The sequence below is a fragment of the Lemur catta genome, chromosome 14 (assembly GCF_020740605.2).
Source record: "Lemur catta isolate mLemCat1 chromosome 14, mLemCat1.pri, whole genome shotgun sequence".
In the NCBI taxonomy this organism is placed as follows: Eukaryota; Metazoa; Chordata; class Mammalia; order Primates; family Lemuridae; genus Lemur; species Lemur catta.
Window position 1 is genome coordinate 65,722,086 of NC_059141.1, and position 21,594 is coordinate 65,743,679.

Below are 21,594 nucleotides of genomic sequence, written 5' to 3' on the forward strand. Positions count from 1 at the left end.
AACCCTAGCACTTTGGGAGGCAGAAGCTGGAGGACTGATTGAGGACAGGAGTTCGAGACCAGCCTGGGCAACATAGCAAGACCCTGTCTCTAAAAAATATATATTTTTTAATTAGTCAAGCATGGTGGCATGCACCTGTAGTTCTAGCTACTCTGGAGGCTGAGGTGGGAGGATTGCTTGAGCCTAGGAGGTCACGGTTATAATGAGCTATGATTAGGTCACTATACTCCAGCCTGGATGACAGAGCAAGACCCTGTCTCTAAATATTAAAAAAAAAAAAAAAAAAGAAAAAAAGAAAGAACAAAAGAAAAGAGTAGAAAAACTGGTAGAATTAAAATAAGGAGTATAGTTAATAGTATTATATGTTAACTTACTGGTTTTGATCATTTTACGATGGTTACGTAAGATGTTAACATAAAGTGAAGCCAGGTTAAGTTTTATACAGGAATTCTTGGTACTATTTTTGTAACTTTTCCATAAGTCTAAAATTAGTTCACAATAAACAGTTTTTAAAGAAACTACATAAAGAATACAAAATTAAAGTAAGCGGTATTAACTGCACTATTCCACTCTGAAGACCAAAACAGTATGACAAACAATCGTGGTTTTTGTTTGTTTGCTCCGTAACAGTATCTCCTTCTCCGCACACTGCCCACACTGGCCCAGTGTCAGAGGCAAGACAGGGGTGATTAGAGATGGTGGGAAGGGCATTACTCACAACCTACTGGGAAAGAGGAGCACATATTACAGCAATTTTCTAAAGTCTTGCCTCTGACATTAGGGAAGAAAACTCATATTCTATTTACGGATCTCATAAAGATAATTCTCAAGTGGAGAAAGAAATAGAGGTGGGGATAAGGGCCCGGGGAATGGGCAAGGAGGATTATATTCATTTGCCACAAAGATCCCCTTATAATGTTTTTGTAGATGATAGGGTGGTCATTTGGGAAAATGGAATTTAAAGCTTTATCAATACCTTCATAAGATATTAATTTAGTCAAATAATTTGAACATTCCTTTGTCTTCCTTTTAAAAATATTACACTGATAAATTAATCATGTCGATAAAAAGTCCAAGTCACCTTTCACTTTTCATCTTAACAAGTACATTTTTCAAGTCTCATAAGATAAACTCATGACTTTATACTCTCATTTTATAATACCTTTATGAAAGGAGGACTTTTGCCCCATCTTTAACATTATTTCAGCATATAAGGAATATAAACACAACAAATGTTGCCGTGAATAAACAAACTGAAGAGGCACATGGAATCTATAGCACTCAGAGAAAGAGGACAATCTGAGAGGATGGGAAGAGCGTGGGCCTTGGAGTAAGACAGGCCTGAGATGAAACCTCAATTCTGTGACATACTGGCTCTGGGACCCCAATCAAGTCCTTTAATCTCTGTGAACTTTAATCACCCTGCCTGCAAAATGGTAGAAATGTCACTTTACTTTATTGCAAAGATTAAATTAGATAATTATATATAAAATGGTTGGCCCATAGCAAATCACTTAAAAAATATTATTGGTTCCTTCCACCTTTCTCTATTTCATTGTTAAAGAGGTGTTCTCTGAAAACATACCGATTGAAGTTAATGTCTGGGTAACTAGAATACTCCGATTTCATCTTAGCATTTCGTCGTGGAAACGTGCAGAAGAAAGCATTAGCTAAAAGACTGGCAATCTGTTCCTGTGACATTGTGATGGAATGATTCATCTTCTGTTTCAGGAGCGGTATTGGCTGATAGAGGAAACAAAAAATATAGACGAGAAGAGCAATAATTAGTTTAGCAATTTCGAAAGCAGAGGCACCAAATTGCATTTGCTAAATCAAGGCAGGAATAATTTCAGGCCACTCTTGAATCCTTAAATCAGCAATACCGTTAGTCAAGGGCTGTTTATCAAGCATGATTAGAAAAATGTACTTATTTGACAAACTGCAGATTTCTAATCAATAACAATGATAGTGAAGAGAACACAAAACATCACTTATTAGTGAAAAAGAAGATTGCTTTAGCAAGTAAATAAAAACACATTCCCCATGTAATGAAAAATTAAAACAAAGGTGAAACAGAAATATGCAACACTGCTTATACTGAATTTTGTTCTTATTTACATTAAAAATTGTTGGACAGAACAATTTTTCTTAATTCTAACTAAATGATCTAAGGAAAATAATTTAATAAATCTTTTCCTTCTCATTCTGAATCATACTTCACACCAACAATTTCTTTATGTGATGAAATCTAACTTTATTAAAGCAACTAATGGAACATGTAAAAACCATCACAGAGTTATGTATATATAACTTGTAACAAGATAGGCATTTCTTACATAATGAAACATTCCAAGTCAAAGAAGATGGAGGACATTTTTCCTTCAAATCTTTTATGTCTAAAATGTCTTCTAGTTGTACCAAACCCAAATTCACTGACCTTTTATTGTCAGTATAATCCACAGGACCTGAGTACTGTGTTCAGTGGGTTTTATTCTATTTTAAATGTTAAACTATCTTTTTAAAGACATGCTGATAAAACCAAAGACCAACTATCAGTTTACTCATCAGCTTACCATTAAGTTTCAAAATGCTCCCACGTAATGTTCAGAGATGCTTTTCCTTCTCCCTTTCAGTAAGACCCAGAACTAAGAGTGCTGGGCATCTGCACTAATCTCAAACAAGCATGCCTAGAAGAACACTGTCCTGACCATACCTCAGGAATCAACACCCAAAATGAACCCGTGGAAAGGCAGGCACCACAAATCAAAACTGCAATGCTGTAACAACCAACTTTTCTCTAATTATCAGGAAATACACATCGTTGTTAGAATAAGAATTTACTAGGAAAAAGAACAGGTTAAACTTGCAATTCAACTATTTCTTTTGGAAAAATTCAAAGGTAAACAAACAAGAGAGAGAGAAAGATAAGAATTTATTTTCACTATGGCATCCAAAATTCTCCCTCCTTTAAGGCCTTAGCAATCACCCTTTCTCAGAAAGACGAAATAGAGAGCTCATACTGATCTCCATTTTCCATCTTATATATTTATTCACACTCAGCAATGAGTTTAGAAAAGGTGACAGTGTGTCAATGGTTGAAAGCAAACTATTACTTTGTTTTAGTGAGAAATGAATTACCATTTACCAAATTATTCAGAAAAATGATTTTAAAAATTAATGATAAATATTTTAGTCTTAATGGACTTTAAACACAAATATTTCTTGTCCCCCATAGAAACCAATACTATAATTTTAAATACAGAAAATAATTTCTGCTCTCTTGGTGAGGAGAAATGCTCATATTTGGGGAAATGAGAAGACGTAAATCTTATCGTCAAGCACTCAGCTAGACAAAATAAGAGGCTGGTTGGTCACTATGAACGAAGATATTTCAAAAAGTTCCTATCCAAAATTTGTTTCAATTTTCTTTTTATAAAACTAAAATTTACCTTTTAGATTTGGCCTCAAGTATGTTCATGTGATACATATTAAATACCAACATATATAATTTAATTTGCCAAAAGACATATTTTGATCTCAACTTTTTTTTTTTTTTTTGAGACAGAGTCTCACTCTGTTGCCCGGGCTAGAGTGAGTGCCGTGGCGTCAGCCTAGCTCACAGCAACCTCAAACTCCTGGGCTCAAGCGATCCTACTGCCTCAGCCTCCCGGGTAGCTGGGACTACAGGCATGCGCCACCATGCCCAGATAATTTTTTTCTATATATATTTTAGTTGGCCAGATAATTTCTTTCTATTTTTAGTAGAGACGGAGTCTCGCTCTTGCTCAGGCTGGTCTCGAACTCCTGACCTCGAGCGATCCACCCGCCTAGGCCTCCCAGAATGCTAGGATTACAGGCGAGAGCCACCGCGCCCGGCCTGATCTCAACTTGAAATCCTAACTTCCATAATAGAGGCTGACTTTTCAGTAGAGGGCAGAGCACAGGATTAGGATGCTCTCTATTAATATGCTAATGAAAGAAGAAAGTTGTTCTTTGCCAAGACACAAGGCTGGGGAGCCAGGAGTTTGATTTGGGTTTGACCAAATGACTTCTTGTAGCCCACAAATTTAAATGCTTTTGAATAAAATTTTCTCATTAAATAAAATATGGAAGCTTTCTCTCCTATGCATAAGTGGAAGAGAAGATGATTGATATACACCCAAAGGCCAAATACTGTTGACTATAAACTACACATTGAATTCAAAAAGCATTTATTAATAATTAAGCATCACGCAAAACCCAGAGACATAAACAGGATCTCCCTTGAAGGAGACTATAATCTGATGGTAGAAGATATGTAGTGACAAGAATTACAAAATAGTATGTTAATTATGATTTGAGTGCTACAAGAGGGATAAATCTTGGCTAGGAGAAGCAGGGAAGGCTACACAGAAGTAAAAGTCAGGCAGAACTAGGAGGTAGTGAGAGATTTTACTAAGTAAGAAAATGAGAGAGAGAAAAAAGAATGAACATGGAATATAACTGAGCAAATAACTTCCAATAGAAACAAGAAGACATGTTTTAAAAAATATTTCACCTACCCAAGACTAAAACATTTCAGACACAATACATTACTGCAGCAAAAGCAAAGTTATATAAAATTGGAAACATCACAGTAAAATGTTAACAAATGTGGCGTGTTGGAAAACATTCAGTGGTTCTCAATGGAAGGTGGCATAGCCCCACGTAGGCATTTGGACATGCCTGGGTGTTTTTTTCGGTTGCCCCAATGACTGTGTTTGTGATTTTTGAGGTGTCCCAATGACATATTGCAATGACTGGGACCATCCCACACATTCAGAAATTGTTTCACCCAAATGTCTGCAGGGACCCTGTGGAGCAACAATGTTAGAACTCTGGCTAGCATCCATGCAGCAAGAGGGGCTGGCCCTAGAAATAAAAGACAAAAGCAAATTCAAGCCACTATTGTGAGAAACATAGGAAGAAAATGATGAAGAACAAAACAACCTCTTTGGAGGCTGGAAAATATCCTTACAAATTCTTTTGATACTCCTCCCTTTAAGAGATGGAGTCTAATTCCTCTCCCCTTGGGTAGGGCTAGACCTAGTGACTAGCTTCTAAATGAACAGAAACATCAGAAGCGATGCTGGTGCCTTCGGACACCAGGTCATAAAAGACACTGCAGCTTCTTTACTCTCTCCCTTGGATTGCTTGCTCTGGGGAAGTTAGCTACTGTGTCATGAGGACATCCAATCAGCCTATGGAGAGGCCCATGGTGAGGCTTCTTGTCAACAACTACATGAGAGAGCCAACTTAGAGGTGGGTCCTCCGGCCCTAGTCTAGCGTTCAGATGACTGCAGCCCTTGCTGACATCCTGGCTGCAAGCAAGAGAGACCTTGGGCCACAACCACTCAGTTAGCTAAGCTGCTTCTGAATTCATGACCAACCGAACCTGTGAGATAATAAATGTTTAACTGTGTTAAGCCATTAAATTTTGAGGTAATTTGTTATATAGAAATATATAGGTAATGCTCTCCAAACAAAATGAAATAATAGATTCTTTCTTTTATTTTTAAAAGTTAAAGTGCCATGAACTCATTTGTTATAAAATACATTACTCTGAAGAAGGTGAGGAAGGAGTGGGTAGTATTAAGCTATTTTGAGAATAAAATATTCCAAACCCATTAGTATGTTTTGAATAATGTCTATATTTTTTTTAAGTTAGAGATTGTTTAAACAATCTTGTAAAAAGAAAAGTCTGAGTAAACAAACTTCAACAGTGTAAACTGAAACTCAGAAATTGAATACTGCATTTTTAATGTCCTTTTGCAGAATTCGCTCCAGCCTCTAACCTTTTCCTTAATATAGGAAAATTACCATACTCTTTGGCAAAAACTGTTTCCCATCTCTCTCTCTCTCGCTCTCTCTCTCGCTCTCTCTCTCTCTCTCTCTCTCTCTGACCTGGGCCATTAGAGTTTAAAGGAAATTCAATTTAGAGTCTCAGGAAAGCTAGAGACAAAGTTACATTCCACTAACCTGGGTGCAAATATTTGGCAGACAGAGTGCAATTTTCACCATATCTGGCAAAATGGACTGATATAAATGTTGAGCTTCTGCTTCTTCAAGTACCTGAAAAGCAATATAATATATAAATAATATTAACCAGTGAATAATAACCAATGAATAAATGTTTGTTATTAAATTACATATCTGCTTTTCACAGAATCCCATAAGGAGGCACATTATCATCATCACCAAACACATGTAAAAAAGGTTACCAACAGGAATACCAACAAACTTAAAAAATTCACTTCCAAATGCATATAATTACCCTTAATGCCCTCTGAAAACAAATTAAGTATCCCAAATATCAAATATCTCTCACATCAACACTCACAATTAAATAAAACGTGCAAATAACAAGTAGTACATTCTGCCCTGGTTACAACTAAAAACTGCTAGACGACCCTCTTTCAGAAGTCCCCAAGGACCCATCTAGCTTCAACAGTCTATAATTTTAAAAAATCACCACAAAAGCCACACTAATTATTTCAGAGCATACTATATGGGTCAAATCTAACATACTGGGTAGTAAACAGTGAGATTTCCTACGGCTTTAGAATTTTTCTTTTCTAGGAACCCTTGGGAAGTTAAAACCACAATTCTCATATCATAATTTGAAGTACAACAATAGATGGCATAGGCCGGGGGTGGTGGCTCACGCCTGTAATCCTAGCACTCTGGGAGGCCGAGGCGGGTGGATCGCTCAAGGTCAGGAGTTCGAGACCAGCCTCAGCAAGAGTGAGACCCCGTCTCTACCAAAAATAGAAAGAAATGATTTGGACAGCTAAAAATATACATAGAAAAAATTAGCCGGGCATGGTGGCGCATGCCTGTAGTCCCAGCTACTCGGGAGGCTGAGACAGTAGGATCGCTTAAGACCAGGAGTTTGAGGTTGCTGTAAGCTAGGCTGACGCCACGGCACTCACTCTAGCCCGGGCAACAGAGTGAGACTCTGTCTCAAAAAAAAAACAAAAAAAAACAAAAAAAACAAAGATGGCAGTCACGGTCCATTTTTGTCTTTTTATCTACTTGAAATCATATAAGGTCTCAAATAACTGAGACCTTTTCTCAGTTATAATCCAGTCTGATCTTGTCAAGATTACAGAGAAAAGAAAGCTGAGCCAAGAGGTTAGATGATCATCCTAGATTGAAGTAAATTAGCAACTAGACCAGAATCCAAGTGTTCTGGTCTCTACTCCACAGCTCTCCCCACTTCCCTATATGACCAATATTTAGAATTAATGAGGAGACAGACTCTTCATAAATACCTCCAGATTTTCTTGACTATCAGGAGCTAACTGAAATAAAGGTAAAACCATTAGTTTATCTGCAGCTGGACAAGGTATGTGTGTAAATAGAAAAAGTAACATAGACAATTTACATTCATTCTGGTTTTGCCGGTAAATTCTAACAGTAAGAATTTTCCTTACACCAAAGCTCTGAAACCCAACCTATATTTACTTCTGTCTTTAAATTAAGGTAGTGAGTAAACTGATATTCAGAATGAACAGAAAGATATTTGCAATTCAGGGAGTTTGGGATTCAATTAATCATCAGTATATGGGAAAGTAAGCAAGTGAACAAAGACAATTATTAATTCTGGGGAAAACAAAAAGTTGTTCTTCTTGTACAAAAGTTGTACAAGAGAGGAAAAGTAATGATAGCCCAGATATGAAGTGTTTATACTATCCAACTGAAAAAACCTGAATATTGATATAACTGAAATGACTATGACAACTACAGTGAAAAAATCGGGGTGTAGAAAAAAGGCCTGTTATCAGTGGTAGTGGGGGAAGTGAAAACAGCTAAATCCTAATCTTCTGAAGTAGGAAGTCAACACATTTAAACAACAAAAAAAGGAAGGTAAACAGTAGAGTGGTTAAATGGCTGCCTCTTCATGTTAAGCCTCTTTAACTCTGTTAAAAATGAAAACTAAATTTTTTTTAAATCATAAATTCTTAGAAGACATTCTACTATTTAAGAGGTACACACTAAAGATACTTGTTTTCCTATATCTGAAAATGTATAAAATATATTAATGAATTTGTTTAAAATATTCAAATTCTTCCTGCTTATAATTTATCTTTTTGCTTTTTAAAACTTTTTATTTTGAAATAATTACATAGTCACAGGATGTTGCAAAAATAGTACAGAGAGGTCCAGTATACCTTCATCCAGTTTGCCTCAATGGTTATATTTTACATAACTATAGCACACTATCAAAACCAGGAAAATGATATAATGCATATTATTCTATGCTATTTTATCACATGTACATTTGTGTAACCACCACCATAATCAAGTTACGCAACTGTCCACTACAATAAAGATCTTGTGCTACCCATTTATAGTCACATTTAATTTCCTTCCTCTCACCATCCCTAGTGCCTAGCAACCATTAATCTGTTTTCCGTCTCTATAATTTTGTCATGTTATATACATAGAATAATATAGTATGTGTCCTTTCAAATTGACTGTTTTCACACAGTGTAATGCCCTTAAGATCCACTCCAGTTGTTGGAAGTATCAGTACTTCATTCCTTTTCATTACTGAGTAGTATTCCATACTATGACTATAACAGTCTGTTTAGCTGTTCATCTGCTGATAAACACTTTGGTGGTTTCCATTTTGTGGCTATTACAAATAAAGCTATCTTTTACTCTCAGCCTGCCTATATTGTTCTCTGCAATGACTTGCTGTAAATAGCACAGTACGTCATTTTGTTAATCTACTCCATAAATCTGACTTTTCATAGATGAATTTAGGCCATTTATATTTAAATGCTTATTTAATATTTTATTTCTTTCATCTGTTTTCTTTTCCCTTCTTCCTTGTGGGTTACTTGAACATGGTTTAGAATTTTGTTTATCTAGAGTGTTCTTCATTGCATCTCTTTGAATAGATTTTTTTTTAAGTGGCTGCTCTAGCATTACTTTATATATGACTTTCACCATTTACTACTGGTGTCAACATTTTACCAGTTCCAGTAAAGTGCAGAGACTTTACCTTCCTTTAAATCCTTTTACTCTTCCCATTTATAAGATAAATGTATTCAGTATTTCCTCTACATATATTAACAACTATATTAGTCAGTGTTTCATAATTTTTAAAAACAGTGAAAAAGAAAATGTCAAACACAAGTTATAACATTCAAAAAGAGAAAAAAAAGTCTATTATATTTAATATATTTTCACTATCTCTGTTGTTCTTTCTTCCTTCCTGATGTTCCAAGATTCCTACTTTTATCATTTCCTTTCTGTTTCAAGAAATTGCTTTAGACATTCTTTTAGGGTAGGTCCGCTCATGACAAATTCTTTCACTTTTCTTTCATCTGAGAATGTCTTGGCTTCTTCTTCCTTCCTAAAGAATATTTTCACTGGATCTAGAATTCTGGGCTCACAATTCATTGCTTTCAGTCCAAAAATGTTGTGCCACTCAATTCTTTCTGGCCAGCATGTTTTCACTGTCATTCGGTGTTATCTCTCTCTTGCTGCTTTCAAGATTTTTTCTTTGCCTTTGGTTTTAAGAAGTGTGAATATAATATATCTTGGCATGAATTTCTTTGGGTTTATCCTACTTGCGGTTCACTCAGCTTCTTGAATCTGCAAGCTATGTCTTTTGCCAAATTTTGGAAGTTTTCAGCCATTATTTCTTTCAGCATTTTTTTCAGTTGTACCCTATTTCTCCTCTCTTTCTGGTAACCCAATGACACAAATAGCAGATCTTTTATTATAGTTCCACGGGTCTGTAAACTCTGGGTTTTTTGTTTGCTTGCTTTTAGTCTATTTTCTCACTGTTGTTCGGATTATGTAATTTCTCTTAATGTTTTGCAAGTTCACTGATTCTTTCCTCTGTCATTCCCAGTCTCCATTAAACTCATCCAATCAATTTTTAAAAATAATTCCGTTCTTATATTTTTCAGTTCTAAAATTTCCATTTGGTTCTTCTTTATAGCTTCTATTAATATTTCTTTACTGGTATTCTCTATTTTTTCATTTGTTTCAAGCATGTTTGTAATTGCTCATTGAAGCTTTTTTGTGATAGCTGGTTTAGAATCCTTGTCAGATAATTCTAACATCTGTGTTATCTCGGGATTGGTGTCCACTGATGTTCTTTTTTCATTTCAGTTGAGATTGTCCTGGTTCTTGGTGATGAGTTTTTTTATTGAAATCTGGATATTCTGATTATTTTAAAACTTTAGATCTTATTTAAATCTTCTGTTTTAGCAGGCTTTCTGTGCAACCATGCCAACAGGGGAAAGGAATAGCTGCCTCATTACTGCCAGCTATGAAAAATATGCCAGAGGTGAAAATTCAGGTTCACCACTCAGCCTCTGGTGCCCATGGTGGAAAGAGGGAGACATACCTTGATGCTACTGGGTTGGGAGGAGAGTTCAGGCTCCCCCTTAGGCCTCTGTTGATATCACTCTGGTACCATGTCTTTCCTAGGGTCCCACAGTCCCTAGCTGGCCAGCCTTCTTCCCTCCATCTTTCAGAGTCTTATGTTTGTTTTACATATGGTGTCCATTGTTCTTAGCCATATTTAAGGGGAGGGATAAGGAGAAGTGCCTATTCAAACATTTTAAACCTAAAGATTTTTAACCCAAAGTGTCTTAATAGGCTGACAGTTCTCCTTTGGGTACCTGTTCTTGCCTTTTAAAACTGACACATGAATGGCTGCCACTATGCTCTGTGGACAAGTTTTATAATACCACTTATTTAGCTGATGAAGCATTATTGTATTGCACTTCTTCACAACTGTCAACATTTTAGACCTATGTCTAATACTGCTTTGGAAACACAAATGAGAACCTAAAAAATGCCCTTTAAGAACATAATCAGCTCAACTACTATTTGAGATGGATGTACAATCTAAAAAACCAACATGATCTTATGCCTTCTCAATATTAGTATCTTTATGCAAATCTTACTTCTTACTAAAGTATTTATTAATCTGTACAATACAAACAGATGCAAGCAGGAAAAGTTTTTTTTGTTGTTTTTTTTTTTTTTTTGAGACAGAGTCTCACTCTTTTGCTTGGGCTAGAGTGCCGTGGCGTCAGCCTAGCTCACAGCAACCTGAAACTCTTGGGCTCAAGCAATCCTACTGCCTCAGCCTCCCAAGTAGCTGGGGCTACAGGCATGTGCCACCATGCCTGGCTAATTTTTTCGATATATTTTTAGTTGTCCAGATAATTTCTTTCTATTTTTTAGTAGAGACGGGGGTCTCGCTCTTGTTCAGGCTGGTCTCGAACTTCTGACCTCGAGTGATCCTCCCGCCTCATCCTCCCAGAGTGCTAGGATTACAGGCATGAGCCACCGCACCCGGCCAAGGAAAAGTTTTTTTTAATGGAAATTATTTCTTAATTTTAAAAAGGCCAAGAGCTGTTTGTCAAATATTCTGTAACAATTAAAGAAAAATAAACATTTATTACTTATGATGATGATAATGATAATTATAAAGAAGATAAGCATTTACGTGATGGTAAAAAGGAAAGCTGTATTAAATTCCCCCACAAGTAAAACCCTGCCCTCTACTGGATAGTCTGCATAGATAATTATATGCAGCAAGTATTTCCCTGCATGTGTGTACCAACTTTTATTCTAGTCCCATAAATTGATTATGTATACGTTTCAATCAAAATTGATACAATGAATTTCAAAATTATAATCCTATTTTTTCCATCTCCTCTCTTTAGATTACAGATTCATTCAACTGACTGGTAAACAAACATTCAAGTATCTATTTTGTGTCAGACACCTGTGCCAGAAGATGACAGAACAGTAAAAAATAACAGACATGGTCACTGACCTCATGAATCTCGTGGCAGAAAGCTCTGCGCTCTCTCTGTGACCCTCATACGTCAGCCCTAACCCTGAAGAATTGTAATAACTGCAACCTCATCATGGTGCTTGTGGAGAGGCTATCTTCCTACCTTCCTTCAGCATGTAGAAACACAGAAAAGCTACTAAAATAGGCGAATTGAATTTGCCAAAAGTCAAAACATTATAAATTATTTAAATATCTACAAACATCAAAATAGAAAAGAGATATTTACTTATGTCTTTTTTCTTCAAATATCTGACCAACTAAATCTGTTAACTGTGCTCTAATATTTATTAAAGACATATTCATACATGACTAAAGTACCATGTCTGATATACACAAAGCACTAAATAAATATTGACTACTGAACTTTGAATGAGTAAGTGGAATCTGTACCTGGTAAAAGCAGAAAACCAATGTCATTTCAATAAAGGAGAAATTTCCATAGATCTTTCAACAGTTCATAGCAAATAGCTTTTAAAAAGTAACCAATCACAAATCAACAATATAAGAAATTTCACAAGTCACTCCATTTTCTCCATTGGTCTAAACCTATTTAGATCCTAGAAACATTTTGTAAAGTTACTAATAATCTTCTTTAATGAAAAATAGCAAATAAAATTTATATAAAAGGTCTAGAACATCAAATTTTATTAGATGATCTTTCATTATAAAAGTATATCACTCCAAAATCCAAACAAAGAGAAAAAACTTTCATAATCCTATGATCCTAATATTAACATAACCACTACTTACAACTAAGTATTTTTTTTTCTCACACAGGTGCATTTTTGAGTTGAAATTATGTTGCTTAAACAATTTAGTGTATTTTTTAACCTAATAGGAAAACAAAAGTATTTTCCACTTTGCTATCTAGTCCTTATAAACATCACTGAAAGCAAAATTTTTCTTAAAAGTTGTGCATTTTCACTGTAGAAATTAACATTAACAAAAAGGAAAGAAATATCAACCATAAGCCCACTGCCAAGGTATCCACTGTTAACATATTAGGATATATCCTTCCATGATACTACCTACTGAAGTCTGTATTTTTTCTTAATGAATCCAAGGGACACTCACCCCCCAAAAAGTTTGTATCTTGTTTTCACTTAACACAGTGGGTATTTTCCCACATAAGTAAATATAACCTTGCATCACCATTTTTAATAGTTGGGTATTTGGAGATACTATAATTTATTTCTCTAATTCTTTTATGATGAGCTTATAGGTAGTGGCCAATTTTCCATTATTATATTTATCACTGCAATGAATTTCCTTGCACATACACCTTTATGCATCTGTTGACTATCTCTGTAAGTAAAAATGCTATATCAAAAAGCATGGGCTTTTTTTTTTTTTTTTTAAGGCTGTTGAGGTATGTTGTCAAACTGCCTTTCAGAAAGGCTCTATAAATTTATATTACCACCACTGCTACGTAAGAAAGTACTCAACTCCATACCTCTAATAATACATATTTTCACTTTTTTTTTTTTTGAGATACTGCCTTGCTCTGTTATCTGGGCTAGAGTGTAGTGGCTTCATGATAGCTCCCTGCAACCTCCAACTGCTGGGCTCAAGCAATCTCCTTGCCTCAGCCTACCGAGTATCTGGGACTACAGACCATGTATCACCATGCCTGGCTAATTTTGTCTATTTTTTGTAGACACCAGGGCCTCACTCTCGCGCAGGCTAGTCTCAAACTCCTGACCTCAAGCAATCCTCCCGTCTCAGCCTTCCAGAGTGCTAGAATTACAGCCATGAGCCACCATTCCCAGCCCTTCATATTCTTATTATCTTTGCAATTTGATGGGCTAAAATGACATTTCACTATTTTTTTACATTTCTTTGACTACTAATAATGGTAAACTTTTCATCCCCAGGTATACAAGCCCCTCTGTGATCCCTTAGCCCTTTTCTATTAATTTTTAATATTTAAATACATTCTTGCCTTAAAAGTGCCAAGAATTCATATGAAGCCAAAGCTCTCCTTGATCACAAATCCTCAATTCCAAACTACTTCTCAGATATAAAGAGATGCTTATCTCCTCCTCAAACTTCTTCTAAGAATTTATGTGTGTTTATAAACACTTAGCTTTGTGTTATGTTAATTTTTTAAATACTCTGCAACTAGTTTTTGCCTTAAAAGGAAGGCTTAGAAATCTTTCCATGTAACAGAATGATAAATGCTACACAATATTCCACAGTATAGATGTACAATAATTTTTGTAATCATTCTCCATTAGTGGTAACCATTTTTCTGAACAATTTCCAATTTTATGAAAAATTTCAAAAGTACTGAAAAATCAAAATAACTATACAACGAACACCTAAATACTAGTTTCTACAATTAACATTTTATATTAGCTTTTGTCGTGTTATCATGTATCCATCCACCCTTCTGCACACCCATCAGTCCCTTGTGTAATGCATTTTGAGGTAAGTGTGGGCGTCAGTGCATTTCACCCCACATCACTTCAGCTTGCATATCAGTAAGTATGGTCCAACATTTGTTTAGAGATCTTTTTCTTTTGAGGTAAAATTTAATGAAATAAACAAATCTTAAGTGTACCGTTCAATGAGTTTTTACGACTATACACACCTGTGTAACCCAAACCCCTATAGGACACTGACATCAAAGTATCACAAATTGAGTGGCTTAAAACAACAAAAATTTATTCTTTCACAGTTGTAGAGGCTAGAAGTCCAAAATCAAGGTATCAGCAAGGTCATGCTCCCTCTGAAGACTCCACAGAAAAATCCTTCCTTGTCCTCTTCCTAGCTTCCAGGAGCTCCTAGCAATCCTTGGGGCTCCTTGGCTTTCAGATGTATCATTCCAATCTCTACCTCCACCATCACATGAGCTTCTTTACTCTGTGTCTTTGTCTCTGTCTCATCATCTTATAAGGACACCAGGCATTTGATTTAAGGCACACAATAATCCAGTATGACCTCATCTTACCCAGTTACATCTGCAAAAACCATATTTCCAAATAAAGTCACATCCTGAGATTCCAGGTGGACGTGAATTTTGGAGGAACACTATTCAATTTAATACACATACTGTCTTGGCTACTGTAGTTTTATTTTAAGTATCTGAAGTAGTTAAAGTAAGTCTGGGCTGGGCATAGTGGCTCATGCCTGTAATCCTAGCACTCTGGAAGGCTGAGGCGGGAGGATTGCTTGAGCTCAGGAGTTCGAGACAGCCTGAGCAAGAGAGAGCACCCTTCTCTACTAAAAATAGAAAGAAATTAGCCAGACAACTACAAATAGAAAAAATTAGCTAGGCATGGTGGTGCATGCCTGTAGTCCCAGCTACCCGGGAGGCTGAGGCAAAAGGATCACTTGAGCCCAGGAGTTTGAGGTTGCTATGAGCTAGCCTGATGCCATGGCACTCTAGTCCAGGCAAGACAGTGAGACTCTGTCTCTAAATAAATAAATACTAAAGTAGTCTGCCAACTTTGCCCTTTTTGTTTACAATTTCTTTGTATATCCTAGGTCTTTGATGTTTCCATATAAATTTTAGAATCAGCTTTGCATTTTCTACAAAAAGCCTGCTTGGTATTATGATTGGAACTGCATATAGGGAGAACTGACATCTTAGCCACACTGAGTCATCCAGTTCATGTACATGGAATATCTTCTTTTGTTCAGGTTTTGTATAATTTCTCTCAGCATTATCTTACAGTCTTTAAGGTACAGGTCTTCCTCATTTCTTGTTATCTTTATTTCTAAGTATTTTATGTTTCTTAACACTATTTTTAATGGAATTTTTAAAATTTAAATTTTTCATTTACTGCTAAATACAATGTTTTTGTATATTGGCCTTATATCTTAAATAAATACCTTTATTAGTTCTAGTAATTGTTTTCTAGGTTCCTTCGGGTTTTCTGTGTAAACAAACATGTCAACTACAAATAAATAGTTTTACTTCCTCCTATCTGATTTCATACATTGTTTCTTTTTCCTGCCTACGGCATTGGCTAGAATTTCCAGTACAATGTTAAAAAGAATGAAGAGAGTGGGATCCTTGCTTTTCCCCTGATCTTTGGGAAGAGAACCTGCTATTTCACCATTAAGTATGATTTAAGCTGTGGGGTTTTCATAGATATCCTTTATCAGATTGAGGATATTCCCTTCTAGTTTTAATTTGCTAATAGTTCTTTACTCTGAATGGGTACTAAGTTTCGTCAAGTGCTTATTCTGCATCTATCAAAATAATCATATGGCTTTTAAAATATGAATCTAACCTTGTATTTCTGAAATAAACCCTACCTGATAATGATGTATTATCCTTTTTACATATTAGTAGGCTCCATTTGCCAATATTTTGTAAAATCTGTCACATAGTATCAGAGGCACGTTGGCTTTATAAATGTGTTAGAAAGTGCTCCCTCCTCCTATTTTCTCAGAGTTTTTATAAAATTAGTTTTATATCTTCCTTAAATGTTTGAGAGAACTGATCAGTGAAAAAATCTAGGCCTACACAGTAGCCAATTTTTAATTGGGCATATTTTACTGAAGATTAATCCTTTGTCTCTCATATAGATTAAAATATTCTCTCCTATCTGTCATGAAACTACCATTCAGTTTTATTATCTTTATTTTTAATATCTAGAATAAACAGTATACTTGTACCTCCAAAGCACTGAGACTTTTCCAGTTTTATCTTCATCCATTCTGTCACTCGCGTACTACACTCTAGTGATACTGATCTGCACCTCCCTAATGAACCATACTGACTTTATCATGTACTGTGATCAAATCACATTTTGAACCTATTTTTTCACTCATAAAATGAAAATAGTTACCTTGCAGGGATGTAGTCAGAATTATAAGCTTTTCAACAAATAATAGCTAGTATATTGATGATGATACATTACTTTGCCCTCTGCTTTAATATTTTACTACTCTTAAACCACTAATTATGCTTCAAGACTTAGTTCACAACTCTCTCTGAAGCCTTTCCTGACTTGTCTTCCTCTGTGGCTCTATATTAGAACACGTATTATAGTTTATTATAATTATTTATTTATATGTTTTATGTCATCCTCTAATCTATGGAACACTGCAAAAGCAGGGATTGTATTTTTAACATCTTGTATTCCCAGTACCAAGCTAAGTATTTAGTGCTCATTATTATTTGCTGAATAAAGAGGTGATAAAAATAAAAACATTGTATTTTACCCTCAAAGTATTCCTGCAAGATATAAAGAATAAGGGCAGCTAAAGAAACCAAAACTCAAAGAAAGTAAAACAATTTGCCCACATTCAAAACTTACTGGCATACAACGGGACTAGGTGCTAGGCTTTTTCTTCCCAGGTTCACAAAGAAGGGTATTTTAGAGAAAGCAGCACTGGCCAAGAAACTGGAAGGCTACAGGTATAGGCCTAGATCTGCATTTACTCTCCGTATCAACCACAGAAAAATCCCTAAGTTCTTTATTTCCTCATCCATAACAAGGAGAATTATAATGCAACTAACTTACAAAGTTATAAAGTCTCAGATATAAGTGTTTTATGAATTCTAAAGCTCCATATACAAATACAAAGTATTATTATCTAATGGGCTAGTAATTCTCAACCTTTTTAGAGCCTCCTCCTCTTTTTATCACCCTCACATCAACTAACTGCCAAGTCTTATGGATTGATCCAGTGGGACCTCACATGTTCATTACCTCCTCCTTAATCACTAAGCTGCCCTGACTCAGCCCCTCACCCAGTCTCACCAAGATTACTGTAATAGTCTAACTGCTGCCCTGCTGCTAGCCCACCTTCAGTTTCGGTGTGTCCCTCCTTCACTTGAAAGTTTTCAATGGCTTTTCACTGCCTTTTCATCAATACAGAACAAATTCCTTGAGCTTGGGTCAAGCTATCTTGCTCTAGATGCCTATCTAGTCTTATTTAGCATATACATAATACACACACACAAACACACACCTCCCTTTCTGTGCATTTTACAGAGGTAACTAGGAATTACTAGGCAACTCAGCAATTCACTCTTCGATAGCACCTACTAGTGCTTCCACGGAAGTACCTAACCCTTTGATGTCTTGATCAACAACACTTTATTTCAAGTCTATACAAATTTCTTCTCCAGCTAGAAGGTAACTCTCCCTCTTGTAATTTATTTATACTTTTTTTCACGAGACACTTAAGACTTTCTGCTTTATGTTGTAGTTATTTATGAACATGTCTTCCAGCCCTTACTAGAAAGCCCTTCTAGCCTTTAAAATGAGATTTATGGTTGATTCACCATGCCTAGAACAATGATGTTCATATGTGACAGTGTCAATAAAAACACATTAACTGGCACTTTTTATCTGGCTTAGCTGATTTTACAAAGCTTATCCTACTTTCCATTGCCTTTTAGAATCTCTATTGTTTAGCAAAAATATTATAGGTTTTCTTCTTTTTAAGTTAATAAACTATACATAGATTTCTATATATAGTTTTCTATAATACACCTTAAGCTTACTGGAACTACCTCTAGGGTTTTGTGCATCTGAAAGATTCATATTTCAAAAATTAAAAGAAATAATATATGTCAATTAAGATCTTTCAGATCCACTTATTCTTCAAGCATGTTTTTAGAGTACAAAAAAAATTAAATGTTAGAGGAAAAAGAAAAATTATAGCACTAAATTAAGTTAGGCTAAAAAAATCAACAGGAAAAGGTGGAAGTTTCTAATACTTATCTGTGCACGATGCAGGCTGACACTTTGAAGAGAAGAATGTGACAGCTTACAAGAAAACAAACTCACTCATTCCCCTTAATTTCTGAAGGCTCATGAAAGTCTGACAGGCTAGCTACAGGGTGATCTCTCATGTGTATCGCCCATGACAATTATGGCTTCAATAAAAATGTTCTCCAAATTTTAATAAAGCCCAATTGGCTTTCAGGAAATAGCTAGTCTAATATTTTCATATTTAAGAAGGCATATTTCACAAATTATTAATAGTAGCTAACTAATTAATGGACATAAATTAAGACTATCCAAAAATTTTATCTCATGGCATTATGTGAAACGCCAAGTGCTCCCAGAGGTCAGCAGCAGTGACACATAGAAAGGGCTGTGCTGAGGAGTCACACTACCTCTCTGCTTTCTTCTGGTTTGGTTTGGTTTTCCTCTTCAAACAACTATGAAGAGTTTCCCTGTGAATTTTCAAAGTGCTATGACTCAAATCTGGGAAATGCTGATAAAAATCACAGTACAATTTATAAACATTTGAAACTATTTGCTCTATGGATAGATAAACGAGATACAAAGAGTCCTTAAGGTATTTGTTCTGTAATTTACATTGGAAATATCTACATCTGTCCTTATATCATTAAATAATTTGACAGCTGTTTAATATGGGGTAAGTCAGGACGCTATAGTTACTTGTTTCCTCCCCACCAATGGTTGCCAGCAGAAGGGAAAGAAAACGAAAAAGAGTGCTAAATGATGCAATCTCCTTTCATTCTTAATTTCCACTCCTACTGCCCAGCTCACATCAGCTAGGACAAGGAAGAGGAAGAAGGAAGGAAGGAAGGGAGAAAGAGTCTTCCTGCTAATCCTCACCATAACCCTGTTTCCAGTCTCTCCTAATCACTGCTGTTTCTAATGACAGAACTCTGCATTAGCTTCTCACTTCAGAAAACAAACCACCAGAGGCTTAGAATTCACAGCCTTTCGTGTATGGGGTAGAAATTTTATCATCAGGACTCCTAATTCCAAGTAATTAACAACTAATCTGGGAACACAATCAGTTTAGAAAGAATACCTTCATCTAATTTGTGAAACAAAATATGCCTCTAATCAAAAACAGTCACACTATTTCTTACACAAATTTTATTAGATTAAACAAAAAGAATAGAATTATGTAGGTTTATGAAACACGGAGGAAGCGCTTCTCTAAACAGTATTTACCATACAATCGCTATCTTTTTCATGCTAATAATAAAATACACAGAGTATTCATACCTTAGAAAGATAAAGCATAATGATACACCCTCATTACGTTCTGTCTCCAAAGAAGAATTTACTTCTCAATATTGTTACGGTAAATGACTATTCCTAGGAAATAAACTCACACTGGCACAAGATGCTCTGATAGGTCTTTCCCATCTCTCACTTCTACTACTGTATGACTGCATGGTCATATCCATCAATCACTTTTGCAAACACCACTAAACCATAGTGCTATTATATACAAGCCGACGGATACTTTCAATACCATACAGTCACACTATTATCCATCTTTTATAGACAGACAATCAAACTTAATATGACAAGATTTCAGAGAAACAGCTAATGGTGATATAAGTTTTCCAGCCCTGAAAGCAAAATGGATTTAATTTGCGCAAGAAATATAGGTGAGCAATAACTTCAATCTTTTACTATAGTATACACTTTTAAATAATAGGAAGGGGGTTTTTGAACTATAAGAAAGTACTTGCCGAGGTGGGAGGATCACTTGAGGTCAGGAGTTCGAGACCAGCCTGAGCAAGAGGGAGACTCTGTCTCTACTAAAAATAGAAAAATAAGCCGGGCATCGTGGCACACACCTGTAGTCCCAGCTACTTGGGAAGCTGAGGCAAGAGGATCACTTGAGCCCAGGAGTTTAAGGTTGCAGTGAGCTATGATGCCACTGCACTTGAGCTGGGGCGACAGAGCAAGACTCTGTCTCACAAAGAAAAGGAAAGTACTTGTTTTTACTGTTAAGTGATTTTCCAGATTGTTCAATGATAGTTTATCACACTTATCACTAATAAAAAAAATTTGTCATACAAATCAAGTAATGTGCATATATACATATTATAGTGATTAATTCTAAATTTCATTCTTATATTATGCAGTAGAAATTACAATTAATATTATAGTCCAAACTTCACACTTATTAAGGCTGAAACAAAACTAATTTTCCTAAAACATCTGAGAACACCCCCTGGTGGCAGATTCTTTGGAGAAAAAATAAAAATACAAATGCATTAGTAGTTAAAACAAATGCTATTACAATCAATGAAAGTATCTTTTTAAAAAACTGACCAAGTTCTACTAAGCAACTCAATTATTTCAAGTAATATCCAAAGAAGAAAAAATTCAAAATGTGATCAAAGAATGTTGAGAAATCTCAGAAGTTCTCTGTGAGGGTACCTGACCTGCCAGCAGCCTTTCTGTAAAAAGACGATGTCTGACGCAGAAGGAACCTTCAGGATGACCTAGTACAGTGCTTCCAACTGAACTTTCTACAGTGACGAAAATCTGTATCTGCACCGTTCAAGACAGTAGTCATCAGCCACATGTGCCTACTGATCATTTGAAATGTGGCTAGTGTGACTAATGAAGTGAATTTTAAATTTTATTTCATTTTAATTAATTTCAATTTAAATAGCCATATATGGCCAGTGGCTACTGTGGCTGTACAGATTGAGTCCTTCTTGTTACCCCACTCCAGTGAAAGTCACCAAAGCAATGCAAGGAAAATTCAGAGCTTCTCAGATATATGTAGATATAACTACAGAAGACTAAATCTGTAGCTTTTTGTTTAGGAGGTTTTTAATGTACCTAAGTTTATTTAACTGCATCAAGCTACTTTTGGTAACTGCAATTGTTTTAAAATAAGGAATGTGGCCAGGCATGGTGGCCATTCCTATAATCCCAGCACTTTGGGAGGCCGAGGCAGGAAGATCTCTTGAGGCCAGGAGTTCAAGACCAGCCTGAGCAACATAGGGAGACCCTATCTCTATAAAAAATTTAAAA

At 35.7% G+C, this 21,594-nt stretch overlaps 1 protein-coding gene across 3 annotated transcripts in view; it reads right to left on the reverse strand.

Moving 5' to 3' along the window:
* Positions 1 to 21,594, reverse strand: part of PARG (poly(ADP-ribose) glycohydrolase) — a 120,066-nt gene that overhangs the window by 60,085 nt on the left and 38,387 nt on the right. For all 3 annotated transcript variants that reach the window (XM_045567977.1, XM_045567975.1, XM_045567978.1), the window contains exons 8-9: positions 5,998 to 6,090; positions 1,586 to 1,743 (exon numbers count right to left, since the gene is read on the reverse strand). In XM_045567977.1, coding sequence (XP_045423933.1) covers positions 1,586 to 1,743; positions 5,998 to 6,090 — 251 coding nt within the window. The remainder of the gene's footprint in view (positions 1 to 1,585; positions 1,744 to 5,997; positions 6,091 to 21,594) is intronic.